The following is a 17,898-nucleotide window of genomic DNA, read 5'->3' on the forward strand; positions in this document are numbered from 1 at the left end:
GTGGTGTTTCCCATCAGGGAATTCTAGTCAGTATATGGACAGATGTTCCTGTACGCTGCCCCAGCCACCTGGTTGTGCCTCTCAACTTACACGGGTCCAATTGCGTCTAACCTTCTGCAACTATATGTTTGATAGTCTCCAGGGCACCTTACCAGTCTTTAGCTTGACCCCTGCCTCTATGGATCTGGTGCTCAAGGGTTGTTCATGCGCTGTCCCTTAGATTGGTGGACAGAAGGCCATGCTATCTATCTCAGACACCGTCTGCCTTTATAAATATTGTAACATTATTTAAAAAAAAAGTGACAGGGAAAACAAGTTTTAAATAAGTTTTATTTTTTAAATAATGTTTTATAAGCATTTCACTAAAAAAGTTTAATACATTTTGTCAACTTTTTTGTTTTATTTTTACAGAAACTTACAAAGTTTCAAAAACCCGAACCAAATAAGAACTTTGGTAGTTAATACGAAGCTAAAACTGGGAAAATGTTTCACTTTATGTAACTATAAAACTACTGATCATGAGAGCCATAATAATATGATGTAAGCAGTTCCCTCTTTCAATGGTGTTTGCTCCTTTGGTGCATACTCCGTTGTAAACTGAAATTACAATTTTACTGTTGCATTCCTCTGACAGTCAGTCAAGCTGCAGTTTACAGGCATGTTTATTCAGTCTGACCTTTGAACTTTGACATAAATCTCAGTCACAACATAAGCATAAATAGAAATAGATAACAAAGAGGAATAATCTGGATGTTAGGCCACACATACAGCTTCATCTTCAGTGCTGCTTGACAGACTCTAATGCAGTGTGGAGGGACGATGACCAGTTCTCATACACCTCTCCACAAAGCCAGTCCAAATCCTCAAAAAGTGCTCAGCTGGATTAAGAGCTGGTGACTCAGATCATTTTCATACTCTTCAACCCATTCAGTGACCTCCAAGCTTTGGCGTTATGGAAAAGCCTCATGAGTCCAGGCCTGTTCAAAAAGGTTGCTGTATCCCCTCTGCAACTTCATGTTTCCCATTATTCTCAAATATTTTTTTGCACTTTTATACTTTGATCTGGATTTCTGAGCGTACCATTTATATGCATATAATTCTGTGATTTAAAGCAGGTTTCATTACCTTAAAATTGTGCAGCCTGTACAGGCCACCCACTGAGCAGCTTTATTAATTGTGCAGGATCACTTATGGCATGCAGCTTTGACAGGTCTTTCTACTTTAATTTTAATTTCAAACATCTATTATACGGCCACAGACCCCTTCCCCCCTGACACTGGCCAGGAGTACCATCATCCTTGTAGAAAACACTCACATCACAATGAGATAAACTTATCACTCCAGATAATGTTGTATTGATTTGCAGTGACCCTTACCACTAAGGAGAACCACGTCAGCAAACTACCTCCCTTTAGCCTAGACTGAAGGGTCAGCTTTTCCTGTTATTCATCAGGTAGTGGTCTGCTATGACGGGTTGCATACACTATAGTTATTTAATGTACCTTTCATAAAGTAGGCAGCTCAGATGCTCTGCTGATGAGGTTTGAAAAGTTGAGATCTCATTGTGTCCAGATTTGAACATTGGAGGGGGCGCACTGGAGCAGAAATCAGATTGGGTGAAAAACTGCGATTCTGTGATGCCACTTTGCTGAAAAAGTGTCAGATTTTTAATGGAAATCCTCACTCTCATACTTTCTTTAACATGGACAAAATAATTTGAGTGAGAAATTATGTGAGCACAGGCTTTATTAACCAGTCCTGCAGGTTGAGTGCAGAACAAGATCCTCCAAATAAACAAACAACAAAAATTATGCTTATTCAAAATTCATCTCACGATCAGGTCGAGTTCAGACACAAAAACACCACATCACCCTCAATAATTCCTCTCCTCTGGTCCATTCAAACCACCTTTTTCACCTATTAAAAAAAAAAATCCAACTTTCCCATTAATTCTGATGAAAAAGTGAAATGTGAAAGGTTGAAGGACACAGGTCATCTCACAAGTTGTACAAAGGAGTGCACGCGTAGACGTTTCCGATTAATGCTGGAGTGTCACATTGAGTCGTTTCGCTTTCATCGAGAGACGCTGTGGAATTTGATGCTTCGAAATGCAACGATGACGATGCAAATTTGACAGCTTAGAAAAAGATTTATCGCTTCACCCAAACTTTAAAGAAGCAACAAAAGAACCCGAGAGCTGCAGAGATCTTTTCCAGGCTCTCACACAATTAAATGCTCGAGTGAAGCGTGAGTAGCAAGCATACCACCCCCCCCCCCCCAAAAAAAGCACCCCTACAAAAGTCGTACAAAATATTCTTTAGAGATAATGTTTGGTATCTTGCTGCTGGACGCTGTAGCAGCAGCTCTACACAGTAGGCTGCAACATCTCCTGCAGATGACACATGGTGTCCCTCAAAGTGCGAGCGAGTCTCTCTGCGTTAGTGTCCTCGCAGCAGTTAAAGGCCGTGATGGAGAAGTGGATGTGGTCTGCCTGAGGGTTGTAACAGACGGCGTAGCCGTCAGGAACGAGAGGACCGAAACACATCACGCTGTCCGTGTTGTTTGCAGGCATCTGAAGAGACAAGACAGGAGGGAGATCAATAATGGAACTGGGCCTTAAAGCTGGGCACACGTCATTAAAAACACACAAATCCTCAAATCTGAGTCTCAAAGTTCACTCTTCATCACGAGAACACTAAGGCTCACCAGACAGCTGATCTAGAGCTTCCAGTTATATCACATGATCTGTACAGATGCCAAGAGCTCAATTCTGCTGTTCTCATTTCATATCTACAGTGTTTTTAATTGCTCATAAAACATCAAATACGAGCACCTACATTTCAATGCGAGCTGGGCCGTGTTAACTTTGTTGACCAATAACATTCATCACAGTTATCATCAACTACCTCCTTTATGACTAAAATTAAATGAAAATTTGCCGTCACAATTTATGCTCCAACTGGTCAAAATCCACATAACCGGTGATCATAGCTGCTAACTGGAAACTTGTCATTATCTCAACAGCCAGTTGGGTATTTTTTCCTGAATCACACTCATGAGACAATACAACTTTGTCAAAGATAAGAAGGAGAAACAAAACAACTACATCGTTGAGTTCAACCAAGCAGCACAGATCCCCTTTAAAACTGTGCGAATCTGGAACATTCAGCTATACTGTACAAATGCTTTGATATATACTGTCATTTGAAAACTAAGGCATGCCAGAAAAAACCCCACAAACAATCAGGAGCTGACCCCGGGGCAAAAAAGAAAAAAAAAAACCTACAAAAAATTCCACACATCTGACTGTCAACACCTAAAATGAGGAAGAGAAACAGATTCATTTTGAGGAAACTCCAAGCATCCATGTATGCGTGTGCTGCAAGAAATTCACAGGAACTTCACAGGAGATTATCTGGTAGAAAATTCCCTCTCATATAGCCACTATCATTTGATAAAACAACAACAACAAAAAAAATTCCCATTTCCTACTGAGCAACAGTGTAAATAACACCTCGAACAAAGACACACACACACCTGTCCTGTCCGGAGTTTAAAGTGTGTTGCTAGCCCGTAAGCCGTGTCCATGAAGATTTTGGGAATGCTCATGCCCTCCTCGATGGCCTGCAGCTTGAGCCCCAGCAGGTGGCGGTCAATGCCGTGTCCATTAAGTGCCTGAACAAAAGAGAAATGAAACTCTTGTTTGAGTGTTTTTGAATCAGTTAATCAGCAGCTTTGAGATAAATGTTTTAACATTTATTTAACACTTACCGCTTCGGTCAGAGCCGAGTAGGCATCAACAGCTTCTCTGAACAGCTCCTGCTTTGCTTCCCGCTGCAAACCCCAAAAAATAAACACATTCTGAATCCAAGCTACAAAAATCCTCCAACAGTTCTGTTCCCATTCAGCGGGAGAACTTTCTCACAGGGTTTGTGCTTCTCACCGATACGGACGGATTATCAAAGGCCAGAATGAACTGGAGCCCCTGCTTGGTGGGTGAGCGGATGTACTCGGTCCTTCCTCCTCTAAACATCCTCTGAGTGGCGATATCGCAGGCAGAACAGACTTCACTGTGAACTCTGCAGACAAAAATAAAGCCAATATCAGAGACAATGCTGCTAACAGGTAGGTGTTCATCTCAAGTAAGTGCTGCACTTTAAAGACAAAGCAGAAAACAAAACTTAATGATTCTCACTCTTGTAGACAGTTAGCACATTCAGAATTTACAGAGAACTCACGTGTTACAACCAAGGTATGCAGAATAGCATCTCTGAACACACAACATGCATTCAGAAGTAGGCAGACTACAGCAGCAGAAGACCAAACCAGGTGAAACTCCTGTCAGCTAAGAGACAGAAACTGAGGCCCCAGTTCACAGGGGCTCACCAAAACTGAACAATAAGATGGGAAAAGTGTTTCCTGGTCTGATGAGTCTAATCTTCTGATGCAACATTTGGGTAGTAGGGTCTTAAACAACATGAAGGGATGGATCCATCCAGTAACAGCAAACTATACCTAATAAAGTGGCCGATCAGTGTAAATCAGTCACTCCAATTACTCCAACAGAACTCATCCGATCAAGTCCAGGTATCAAACAAGGCGTTAGATTACCAGGTGGACTGGTGTGAGTGAAGAGGAATCTATTTTATGATCAGTCGGTTCACAAAGCAGCTAAATGGGTCAGTTTTGGACATTACCAGTTATTTAATAAAGTAACTTTCCCTCTCTAATGCAACGAGGTTGAAGTAAAAAACTACAAATGCCATCTGATCCAGTCTGAGACTAACCACAGCACAGCAGGAAATTCTAACAGCAGATTAAAAACAAACAAACAAACAACACACAAAAAAAGAAAAAAGAAAAGAAAAGCAGATTGCTGGCACTGACCTGTAGTAGGCGAGCTGCAGGGCGACCTGGATAAAGGAGTTTGGGCTCATCTGGTGCTGCTTTGGAAGATTCTTGCCAAACTTCTTGAAGTTGAACACATTAACGTCGAGGTCGTTGATCAGGCTTCAACAAATTCAGGACAAACATTTGCATTTGTGCTGATTTTATGTTTAAAGTCAAGGTTCAATTAGCAGCTTTAAATAAGCTTTCAGACAGCAGTGTAGAGAGGAGGTGGGAAATCACTAGATTATGTGACAGAAAGTAAACAAAGTTTACTTCTACCTACTTTTACTCACTATTTTAAACATTTCCATATAATATTTTTAAGTCCCATTGAACTCCACACTGCACGTAAGAAAAAGCTTTATTCCTCAATCATATTTTGGCATCTGAATGATTTGTGAGAGCTCTGAAATTGCACAGGACCATATAAAAAGCTTGGCATCTGACCAGGACAGCAGTGGATTATGAAGAATGACTTTACAGTTATCCACAGAGGCATTATTTCCATCAAGGTTACATAAACACAGCAAAGATAAATCTGTTTACACTCCTGCGGCCTTCTTTTAGAGCAAGTTCTCTCCACCTCTGTCAGATTTCAGAGCAAACACAAACATGCAGCTGATGGTGTGCGGAGAGGTCAGCGCGCTGCAGAGCTCAGCTCAGAGTTTAAGTTTAAAAAAAAAAAAAAAAAGTTGGGAGCTTACATGTCAAGGTTCTGCTTGGCGTGCTCGATGTCCCTCTTGATTTCTCGGTCTATGTGAAAGTAAAGCTTCTTGGGCATTGGTAGCGGGAGCAGCGGCGCCCTCTTTGTGTCCGGTTTCTCACTGCAGACAAGAAAAAAAAACGTAAACACTCAGAGCAGACACCCCATCATTCTCCACCTCAGCTCAATTTTTCTTGACTAATTCAGCACATCTGCAGTTTCATTCCAACATCTCACCAATACTCGATCACATGATCCAGCAGCGTCGCTACAGGCGGACCCTCGGCCGTGGCTTGCTCATACAGAAGACCCCACGAGCCGTCCTCGCCGACCACAAACTGTTCAAACACAGACACGAGTCAGCACTCTGCATCAGCTGCTCTAAACAAGCCATCTCTCGCCATTCACGTGCGCATTCCCACCTGAAGCGTTTTGTCAAACCAGCGGTTTCCGCTGTTGGAGAACGTCCCGCCGCCATGAAGGACCTGCGCGGCCTTGCGGCTCGCATACCTGTTAATTAAAGTGGTTGCACAAGCGATTCTTCATGAGCTCACACGCAGAAAACCACAGAGAGTGCACAACATTTAAATGGAGCAATAGCTCAAATACGGGTAGTGATAATTGTGCAGTGTTTCCAAACCTCCATAAGAAACAATAATATCTGCACAGACAGCATTACTCAACTGATTTAGCAAACACAGAAATACTCGGTGTGTGTGTGTGTGTACACATACTTTTCATCTGATATCCTCATGACTGGAGAATCCAGACACAAGGAGAAAAGTCCCGTCTCTATCATCCGCACCGATTCCTGGTTCAGTTTATCTGATACACACAGAGACCGTGTCGTTTAAACCCAATCAACTCGTCTCCCACATGTAGCCGTTATTTATATGATGCCCAAAAATTGTTCCTGCTTATTGATTGCTTCTCCTTATTTTCTGTTAAGTATTGTTTGTTGGTGCTGCTATCACTAGGATTATTTCCCCATTTGTTTATTGTTTTTATTTTATACTATAGAACACGTTTTCATACATAATGGTATGTTTATATTTGTATGCACCAAAACAATCTACAACTTCAGTGAAAGCAACGACTAATTGTATCACAGACGTAAAGAAGTCATTGTGGAGGACCTGCTGTTTGTGCGTGGCAGCCAATGAGAAGAGAGCTGCCTTAAGGTTCTCAGATGAGAGGTGAAACGTCTTCAAGCAACTTAAAGAAGTCCAGACGCTTTTCTTTGCAAGCTCCTTTGACTCCTCTTTCTACAGTTCCATCTGGTTTCCGAGTTTGACACAACAATCTCACATTTTTCTGTTTTTGCATTTATCAAGTATTAAAAGGAGTTAAAATAAAAAGAGTCAAACTATTCGACATCATCACTCCTCCTGTCCTTTGCCAGCTCGTACGGTTATTAACATTTCTCCTCTATCAGCTCCTGCACTGTCCGTACACACTCTGCCTCTTCTGTCCCAAACTACTGTTTTATAACTTAATGACTTACTTGAAAATAAATTTATTTCCCTTTGAGGGGCTGCACCACAGTATTAAATAAATGAGGATAATTTTGAGCTGTGAATCATGCAAAACTACTTCAGCAGACTCCAAGTATGAAAATAACAAGATGGAAACAATGATTCCAACTTTCGGTCATTTTAAGTGTCTGAGAGTTTCGTCCATCACCAACATTTCAGTTTTTCCAACCAAGATTGATTATTGGGTTTCTGCTGATGCAGGCATAAAACATTTAACACTTAAAACTGCTTTGAGACATGTAATGGTCTTAAACACCAAAAAGACCAAGGAGATCATTGTAGATTTCCGGAAGAGGGGTCATAACAACCATCTGCCTCTCTTCATTGGCAGTGAGGCGGTGGAGAGGGTGAGCAGTTTTAAATTCTTGGGGGTAACTGTGACCGAGGACCTGTCCTGGGGCAACCATATCACCTCAGCTGTACGGAAGGCCCAACAGCGCCTCTACCTGAGGAGACTGCGGAGCGCACACATTCCCAGATCTCTGATGTTGAACTTCTACAACTGTGCCATCAGCAGCGTTCTGACGTATGGATTTCTAGTGTGGTTCCCCAGCTGCACCAAGGCCGATCAGCAAGCACTCCAGCAGGTGGTGAAAGAAGCTGGCAGAATTATTGGAACAAGTCTGCCAGAGATCAGTAATATCTTCCCCACTCGCTGTCTGAGGAGGGTGCACAGTATCCTGCGGGACCAACATCACCCTGCGCGCCACCTTTTCCATCTGCTGCCCTCAGGGAGAAGGTACAGGTCTATACAGGCCAGAACATCCAGACTGGCCAACAGCCTGTATCCACAGGCTGTGAGGCTCCTGAACTCTCTGCCCCCCTCTCACGGACAATAACCATATCCAACTTCTTAATAGCAATGAACTGGTCTGCATTGGTGCATCATATCTTTATTCTCTTCCCCCTCCTGCCCCCCCCCTCTTTCTTAAATAGATAACTATCATATCTGATATCATATCTCACAGTACAATAATATTGAATGGGTTGCATTGTTGTATTTTGTCATGTTTCTCAGGTCTTTGTCTGAATTTCTACGAACATTATTGCTAAGGATTGTCTTATTGCATTGGAGTCACACTGGGTTAAATATGTACACTTGGGTTTTAAGGGGTATTTATTATTTTCTTCTTTTTTTGGGGTTGTATGGAAGCCCCAAACGCAATTTCATTGTTCTTGACAATGACAATAAATAAATAAATAAATAAATACTAAATACTAATCAATCCATCATTAAACCAGTGTTAGGTCTAAAAACATGAAGAGTTCTGATCACTGAGCTGCTCCAAGTACACAGCACCCTCTCCTGTCTCCTATGTGTAGTTAGGTTTCTACAAAGCAGATGATAAAACCACTGAGTTGGAAGGTCTCATTATCTAAAATCTATAATTAGGTAAAAATTAATAAAACGCCTCCTTTGGCCACCACCTTCAAGCTGCTCTAAAGGAACCTCAGATATTGTGACGTCATTTCAAGCACATCAGAAAAATGGATGCGAGGGCGTATCCTATGCTACTCTAACACCAGCAAAGCTTCACCAACATCAGGGGATGTTAATCCTACAGTCAGAGCTTGGCATGTAGACGTTTCTCACATTTGTATTTTCTTAAACTGAGCCATTAACAGATCAGTTTTGTTTGCTCTCTTAAAATAACCGAAAACAGCAGCAGCTTACAGTGAGATAGCAGTCAAGTAGTAAGCACCGGCTTGCGTGTGTGGTGATCTACCTCTCAGCAGGCGGTTGTAAGCCTCTCCCCATGTGTGGCGGTGCTCGCTGGTCAGGATGCCCATCGGCTCCTTGTCCGTCTTCCAAGACTGAGACCTGATCCTGAGCAGCTGCCCGTGAATCTGACTCTCAGTCATCCGCGAGCCATCGCTGTTATAAACCTCCAGCTGGAAGAACTGGGAGTAAGAGGAAAACCATGTCAGTAAGATCAAAGTTTTTAAAAGCAATACAAAACTAAAAGCGGGGGCATCTTTCGATTACTAAGCTGCACTAAGTGCTTTTTACAGTCACAAAAAACCCTTCAAATCCACAGAAACACCAACATTTACAGTTATCAAAAAAACCAAACAAGTTCAGAGCTGAGACGATAAAATCTGAATTTCTGTTAAGCAGTTTAAGTTCTTTGAGGGTTTTCCTGTTCTGCCTTTTACAAAAACAAAAAGAATTGTCACCTGAAAAATATCCTCAAAAGTCCATCAGAAAACCGAGGCTCAGTGGATGAAAGCACTTTTTTTTGACGAGTACATTTCTAAAGAAATAAATAAATAAAAAATTCTCACTGCATCATTTTAATCTCTAAGAAAGCACTTTTGGGTTCTGGTTGCTTGTTGTTGGGATTATTAATCTCCATATGAATGAAGTTACACCTCACAGCTGGTTTAGTTTACTCTTTTCTGCAGGCAGCAGTCTCTGAACACCACTGTCATCAGCGTCACGCCTGACTAGTGGCAGAGCTACTTCCTGCCGGGACTCTCATGTATCCAAGCTGTAACCTTGCAACATCTCTGACCCCTGACCCGATTGTTCTTGGCTGAGGTGCTGAGACGGGGCGCTCCAGTCTGTACTGCGCCCCGCCCAGCAGCTGTTTCAGCAGACGATGCCCAGCCCCACACGTGCAGAGCAGCACAGGACTCTCTGGGTCCTGTATTTATATCCAGAGACTTTCTTGGCCAGCGTTTAGTCACACTGTGTCTCCAACTGAACATTTCTAGGATACTCTGGGTCGACGTGTTCATCAGAGGGCGCCACAACAACACAGCACAGCTGCACTCGTCCATGAAAGGAGAACAATTCCTCGACAGATCAGAGTCCATGCAAATAATGCTGACTGCATCACATTCAGTCATACCTCAGATTAAATGGTGTGCATATACATATAGATTTTAACTTGAGCTACAAAATGTATTTAAAAACACAAACTAGCATTTGGCTTACTAGTATACAATAACTCCGCTTACTGTCATCAGTCCAGAGTGAGAGCTGATGTTGTACTTGTGGCTAATAAACCCTGTAGAAACAGACTAAATAAAAAACAAACTATTTCTATCACTTCTCTGCTGCAGCTCCGCCACACTTGACGCACTGCAAATGAGTCACGCCCTACATCAATTAAAGTCACTTTGGCAGCAGAAGGCCTTTTCAGTAAATCTGTTAACCTTTGAAAAAAAACTGAGCCACAACAGGAAGCGCCAGAGGTGAACATCCAGGATATTTTGTTAATTTTGGACGCTGCGTCTTCTGAAAGATGAACAACTTACTAACCTACAATAAAAAGTACAGTAGATGTGAGTATGCAGTAGTCCTTAGTCATTATGAAACACTGTGTAGATTTAGTATATCTCATTTCATGCTTTTTTCCTTTCCAGAATCAAACATGTTTTCATGGTTTAAGAATTCCTGTGATAAAAAGTAACAGATGTCTGAAATGCTAAGAAGCATGCTTTTAAACACTTCTCTTCCTTTCTCTAATTACCCAACTGAACTCAATGTTAAATCAGACATCTGCTGACTGGTTCTCCACTTATGTGCAGATACTTTACAAACTAAATAAGCTTCTCTTTTAATCAAGATGTAGATGAAATATCCACATACAGCCAGCAATCACTAGATAAAACAACGATCTCGTGGGATAATGTGCTGCCAGAGTACTCAATGTTCAGAAGAAAGCTTCCTGTACGATCACGTGACTTCTGTTTGCAAAAATTGGTGTATCAACAATCAACTTGGAGTTTAAGAAACACAAAAAGCAGCTTCAGATGTGATTGCACAAGACTCGACTTGACTGGCAACACAAGAAAAGAACAAAAGAGACTATCTAAATCCATCTTCTGCCACCTGTCAGGCACGACTCACCTGGTAGTTCCTGACGACAGTGATGTGCGTCGGCGAGCGGCGGGAGCGGCCGTAGTGAGCAATGTAGTCGTGTTTGGGGCCGGGGATCCTGCAGGAGGAGAAGAGGAGCGGGTAGAGCTCCTTGCACAGGGGCTTCCTTCGCATGAACTCGACCGGCAGCTGCCCGCTGACAGACAAAGAGAAACACGTCAGTCATTATTGTTTTTTTCCCCCCCATCCTTTGCTTTCCTCAGTCACCCTCTCTGGTTGTTTCCCCTAGTAAGATGAAACCCTTAATCCGCCCCTTCTGCTCAGCCATGTTTTGAACAATGAGCGTATACTTATAGCTGCCGCCTCTTCAAGACAGTCACTTAATGACTGCCTGCACCTACAAAGACATGGGTTACCCTCTTCTTGACTGCACCCTGCACTAGTTAAATACACCGAGGGACAATGAATAACATCTCTGTGCGGGATCGCTGATCATCTCACAACTGTGCAAAGAATAAAGACACCCATCAGTTTTAGACCTGCTCATTGCACAGGACCTCACCTGATAAGACGCTGCACCTACTGTAGCTCTGTCAGCAGGCAAAAATGCAGACTGTGAAAGTCTACAGACTTCTAACATGTCTCATTAGGACACTGGAGAATCTGATGGCTTATAACTGACTATTTAATTAAAGTAATGTATAACAGACATTGTTAGTGTCCACTCTTTCAGCGGGAGCCACAGTGGTGTTTAACAATCAGAGCAATTCAATTAAAAACAAACAAACAAAAAGCCAATTTTGTATAAGGTGACAAAGTACAAGTAGGTCCTGTTTTAGGATTATATATGAATGCTTATAGAGCAAGAAAAAAGGTAAAATACTTTTAGAAAAGAAAAAAATCTAGATTTTTTTTACTGATGTTCATCGGGGGAAATGCAAAGACGTTAAATAATATTAAAACATCTCAGACCCTCCTGCTCTTCCAAACAGAGATCCAAGGGAGAATCGATTGGTCAGCGGACAGTGATTTCTACCCGTTCATCTCCAAACTGTAACCTCTCTACAGCACAAGTTACCATGCTGATGCACCCTGTTAAGTGGACTACCTTCATAATACAGAAAACCAGGCTTGACCCTAAGGTTATTCGGAAAAACCCAAATTCTGCTTCCCGGTTCAGGCCGGGTCATTCTGATCCCGACTTCTTCCTAAATCAGCCAGTTAAAAACGTTCCTCTTCCAGCTAGTTTAAATCTTATCTCCCTGTTAGAGTTTAAACTATTGCTGCTGAAGTCCACAGACTATGATAAAGGCGTCCCTCACTGATCAACACAAGGCCCCCTGATTGTTACTCAGCACTGTAACACCAATTTTAATCTTACAGGATGCATGACAACAAAATAAAGTGCAATGTGATAAAAGAGTTCAGATCAGAAATGCACAGCAGCAGAAACTTTCTATACTCAATAGTTCAGAGTTTGTGCAGTGGGAATAGAGCAGAGAGTAGCTATGAAAATGAGAGCGAAAGACAAGGAAGAGGAAAAAACTTTTTGGAGTTTAAAAATTCAGAGCTATGCTGAATGCGCCGACACTGAAACACCTTTTTCATGCTTCATTCGGGGAGACAGAGACTCCAGCAGACGTTGCAGCACTGAGCTGCAGATTCTGTTACAATATGTGCAGGCGAGTACATTTAGACGCAGATTAACTTCATGCACCAGAGAAAACACAAGGCGATGCCAGCCGAGTCAAAGGTCACGGCACAAAAATAGAAGCGAATAAAACCAACTGCAGCACCGCAGCTTAAACGCTGTCAGAGGATTACTGCAAAGTCTGACACCAGTACAGAGCCTGTGATTCCCCCAGGTAATAACCAGCTCCATAAGCTCTAAAGGGAATAACTGTATTTTACTATAGTAACCCCCCAACCCCACCACACAGCAGAGAGACTGGGCACCAGTAAATATGACTTGTATAGCAGCTTGTACTTGATCTGCACTATAAAGTGTGACATATTTTCGTTTTTATTCCACTGATTTAATCTGGCATCTGTGTATAGCTTACAGGCTAAACACAGAATACGTGAACACAGAGTGGGAGAGTGAACCAAAAGAAAAGGTGTTTGATTGAACCTCTGTGTAAAAGTCACTGCCATTTTACAGACTTTGGTTCATGGGTTTCAACCAAATGAAAGCTCCTCTTTTACAAGAACGAAAGTTTTAAGTTCTCACTTTCATTTTCTTTCAAACATTAACAAAAAGCCTGAAACAGCTTTTTGTTTTTAACACAACATTAGTTAAATTACTATCAATGAAAGAAATGAGTCTGAGAGTCATATTTATAGAAATATTTTTACGTGATTGTTATGTATTCAACTTCAACTGCGACAAAAACAATTGAGCTACACACTCATCTGCCACTTTACTAGTTACGCCTGTTCAACTGCTTGTTAACGGAAGTATCTAATCAGTCAATCACATGATAGAAATTCAACGCATTTAGGTATGAGGACACAGTGAAGACGATTTGGTGAGCATCAGAGTGAGAAAGAAAAGTGATTTAAATGACTTTCAACATGGCTGGCCTGAGCATTTCAGAAACTGCTGAACTGCTGGGATTTTCCCAGACAAACATTTCTAAGGTTTCCCAAGAAAGAAAATATCCAGCGAACAGCGGATCTCTGGGAGAAAATGCCTTGTGAAGGCAGAGGTCAGAGAAGAATGGCCAGATTGGTTTAACCTGATAGTGACTCAAGACAACCACTCATTACAACCAAGGTATGCAGAAGAGCATACCTTGTGAGAACTTGAAGCAACAGAAGATCACACATGGCATGCTACTACATCAATATGGTCAGAAATCTCAGAGAAATGTTTCCAGCTCCTTGTTCAATCTGTGCTGTGAAGCATTAATGCAGCTAGCAAGCTGTATTTAATAAAGCGGCCAGTGAATGCTCGCTGAAAACTTTTGACTTTCTATTTTCATTGGAGACAATGCTGTTACTTTTTGTACTAGTGTCCTCATCATTTTTAGCCTTTAGAGCAGAAAAGGGAAGTCCTGCCATGTCCATACTGATCACTGATCTGCTCCAAATATGTTCCATAAATTAAGACTCACGTGTTTATTTTGGCCTTAAAGTCCAGAACGGCTGCAATCAGTCTGGACGCAAACCTGCAGGGAAACAGACACGAAGCGGTTCTATAAACACAAATCATATTCAGCTAAACAAAGCAGCACGATGAAACCTCAGAGATCATTAATGGCATGATTCATGTTTTTTTTCCCCCCTTTTCAGGCGATGAGATCTAAAGAATTTAAGTGAAACGGACCCCCTTTTCAGTCTCACAGATGCGGCCTATTCGGTTTATGCGTCTGTCTTTTGAAAGAAGTCAACAGAGGCAGTAACGACTTTGGCACACAGAGGAGCAGGACATCATGTTGCAAGCTTTAAATGATAAAAATAAAAACAGCAGGTGTGAGTATCAGGATCATAAGTGCATGATGACACAGCAACACTTAACTAAACCCTTTTGCTTCTGTGTCCTTTAACACTTCTGTTGTGTTTACACACTCAAAGTAATACAAAGATCTGTTGCTGCTGTTGTACTGAAATCTAAAAATGGCTTACACGCTATGAACTGTGAGGCTTTGAGTGTTCAAAATACATACACCGCGGGCCAACACATCTTCAGCGTTGAGATGCTGATGTTAACTTTGTGAGTTAACATCAGCATCTCACCCTTTAATGTTTAATTTTACGGGTTTCTGCACCATCACTTCCACATAGCTGTTCTCTGCCGTCTCTCTACATCAGTTTATGTAGACTCACACCAGCTGGCTCCTCCAGTCATTAAAATCTCTGCGGGGCAGAGAGATAGCCGCGTTCGAGTGCACGGGCAGAGGCTGTCTGCTCTCCAAGTACGCCCGCTGCACCCACCAGTCCGAGATCTGCAGGGGAGACCAAAGGAAGGGCACGGAAATCAGCTCTGAAGTTCAAAAAAAGGACCAAAACCACAAAGGCACTGATTTTTGTTTTTACTGGAGTCTGTGTGTGTGTGTGTGTGTGTGTGTGTGTGTGTACCTACCTCAAAGCTTTTTAACAGACTTTTGCTGCAAAGTTAAGTCACAGACAAGAAGCAAGACATGACTCTTCTTTGATTCTCAGCAATAGGGCATACGTTTTAACATTCCCTAAACTTTGAAATAATAAGTTTGTTTAATGCAGAACAAGAGCTAAATACATACAATATCATAAAGTAATGCTTATTTTAGTGATTGTTTTTAATCGATAGGGGAAAAAAAAACTATTTTGAAACACTGTTTTGCAACGTAGTGTAGCTATACACTGAGGGGAAAATGGTGATTCACATGGCCTCACTGACATTGGGCAACAGAAGACTGGAAAAATGCTGCTTGGTCTAATAAGTTCATTTCTGAAAACAGTTACCCAGCTTATAAACCATCAGATCACACATTTAGGCTTGCACAGAAGCTGTTTTTCCTCAACCATTATTAATTTACTGATTTTTTTTCTCTATTTATTGAGAGAAAACGTCCAAACCATCAAAACATCACCAAATTAATGTTTTGTCTACAAGTGGTCAACAGGTGGTCAATAATAATCAAATAATCAGGGCATTTTTGAATAAGTTATTCTAATTAACTGATTCTGAGGGGCTCGTGTGGGAGTCACCAATTGATTTTTCATTGATTCTTTCCCCTTCCGCTACTCTGCTACACACCCAGTTCTTGTTGAGTCTGGCTCTCTTCTCCAGACCCTCCTGCAGCTGTGTACCAAGCCCGGCCGGCCGGCCGAAATCGTGCACTATCCTACGGGTGTGGCTCAGCTCCTCGAGGGGCAGCAGGGGCTCCAGCGCCCGCAAGTAGCCCTGTAGGGTTTGGGCCAGAGGAGGCACCGGCTGTGGGGGCACCGAGGAGAAGAAACACAGCTCCTGCCTCAGGGAAACCTGCAGGTGGAAGGTGAAGAGGTGAAATAGAGTTCCTCATTTGAAAATGCTGAAAGAGCAGTAAGTGCATGTGAGCACAGTGCAGGAACTTCCTCAGAGGTTTGACCAAATGCCAGAGAGTGCAGGGCGTTTCAAGAAAAGGAGTCAAAGATATGACAGTGGAAGCAACACCCGCTGCTTCTTGTCAGTTTATCATCCGTTTCTGCTCACGCAGAGAGAGTATAACAAGGTTTTAGCATGACAGCAAGTGTGAAAACAAACGTCGACTCACCCGGGACAGCCATGCTCTGCAGGTCCCTGAGTGAATGTTCCTAAAAATCATCTTTCCTCGCGTCACAAATCCGCTCCGTGTTCAAAGGTGTGACACACAAAAAACCCAGATGGGCCTTTTTAGCTCACGACAACTTCTGCACAGTTCGCGCGAGGTCAGACGGGCAAAATGAAGCCCGGACCTCCTCCTACTTCTCCACGATGGCTGCAGAGCACAGTCCTCATCGCTCGACACGCATTAAGTTTGAACTCGTTTATATTTCGGGAGAAAAACCGAGCACAGCCTGCCCCTTCCTTCGAGCCGAGGGCATGCGAACCCTCACGTACCGTGCAGAAGTGACAAACTGGCGCACGTGCGGACGTGAAAATGTTTCCGTAAACAGCTACGTGACCGAGACAAAGGGCGCACTGCCGCCCCCGTCCACGGGGTGTCGCTGTTAGGCTTGATGACCTCACAAAGGGCGGGTTTGTTCGACATTGTAACCCGAGACTACATAAAAACATACCTGATACCACTTTTTACAGCTGCGAAAATGCAACAATAATCGTGTATTTTAGTATTATTTTCTGAATCGTCTTCTAACATCGTATTTTATTAACTTTATCTACTGGAGGTAGTGCAGGTAACTACAAGAACAAGGTTAAATGCAGTGTTCTTGATGTCACTGATGTTACACTCACTCACACAGAGGTCATTAATAAATAAGACTACGATCAAGAGGTGATTTCATGACACCGACATAGCATACATGGCTTGAACAGACTACACTGAATCCACTCTTGAATTTGGGTACCATGTCGTAATCGGGTATCCTAATCATAAAAAAAATGCTAGTAAGGGACGCCATCATTAGGGTGAGCCTGTCAGAGAAACAGCGAAAATTTATGAGTGACCAAATCAACAGTCTGGTTTGTTTTTAGAAAGAAGCTTGGCAACATCACAACATCTAACAAAATCTTGAGAGGGATGCAGGTCATTTTCAAGGTCTACAATCAACAGATGCTGTCATGAAGGTACATACAGAAGGTTTACAACAATGTGTAAACTATTGATTACATGTTTGAGCAGGCAACTACAGGCCACAAGGCTAAAAGGAGCAGCACGGGTTTAGTTCCTTCTCCTACCGCATAAGCAACCCAAGGGTTTCTCAAGGCAAAGATATGATATATTCTTGAGTGGTCTGAACCCAACACAGCATTTTCAGTTATTCACTACAGGTGGATGTAGTAAAGACCACAAAGTTTTGTCATTTGAGTTTAGCCTTAGCCTTCCTTTTCATTAGTTTGACTTTTATTTTTAATTATTATTATATTTCAGAGGATATTATTCAGAGGTGCACTTTTCAAAAGTTCACATTGATGTAAACATCCAATAAAAAGCACCATGACATGACATAAATGTAATAACAAATTTGACCAAAGTGAAAGACATTTTCCATAAGTGTTTTAAATTTGACTTTAGTTTTTGTGCTCACAAAATCCTTTTGGTTAGTTTTCATTTTGCCCAACAGACTGCTGATTTCACTCCTTGTTTAGGATTCTTTATTCTTTTTAGGTAACTAAAATAATCTCAGCTGTAGTTTATTGAGAACAATGTGTCTGCAAGGCAGTTAATCGTGTGTTTGCGCAGAACCCAAAGAATCCAAAAAGATTTCAAACCCTAAAAACGCAAGAGCAAGGAATCATAATTCAAGAAGCCATAAGG

General features: G+C 42.0%; 1 protein-coding gene across 1 annotated transcript; it reads right to left on the reverse strand.

Annotated features, from left to right (window-relative positions):
- Positions 1 to 313: 313 nt before the first annotated feature.
- cratb (carnitine O-acetyltransferase b) lies at positions 314 to 16,602 on the reverse strand. The gene is made up of 15 exons (XM_086279190.1): positions 16,195 to 16,602; positions 15,699 to 15,923; positions 14,786 to 14,904; positions 14,074 to 14,127; positions 10,988 to 11,153; positions 8,856 to 9,030; positions 6,328 to 6,418; positions 6,016 to 6,103; positions 5,831 to 5,931; positions 5,595 to 5,714; positions 4,888 to 5,010; positions 3,944 to 4,079; positions 3,772 to 3,834; positions 3,538 to 3,675; positions 314 to 2,572 (listed from the first exon to the last, which is right to left on the reverse strand). The coding sequence occupies exons 1-15, from the start codon at positions 16,243 to 16,245 to the stop codon at positions 2,366 to 2,368; spliced, it is 1,857 nt and encodes a 618-aa protein (XP_086135316.1). The 5' UTR covers positions 16,246 to 16,602; the 3' UTR covers positions 314 to 2,365.
- Positions 16,603 to 17,898: the final 1,296 nt, after the last annotated feature.

This window comes from Aulonocara sp. 'chitande type north' Nkhata Bay, linkage group LG22 (genome assembly GCF_057382095.1).
Source record: "Aulonocara sp. 'chitande type north' Nkhata Bay isolate Kocher_YH1m ecotype deep benthic linkage group LG22, A_spYH_male_GT1.1, whole genome shotgun sequence".
NCBI classification, from domain to species: domain Eukaryota; kingdom Metazoa; phylum Chordata; class Actinopteri; order Cichliformes; family Cichlidae; genus Aulonocara; species Aulonocara sp. 'chitande type north' Nkhata Bay.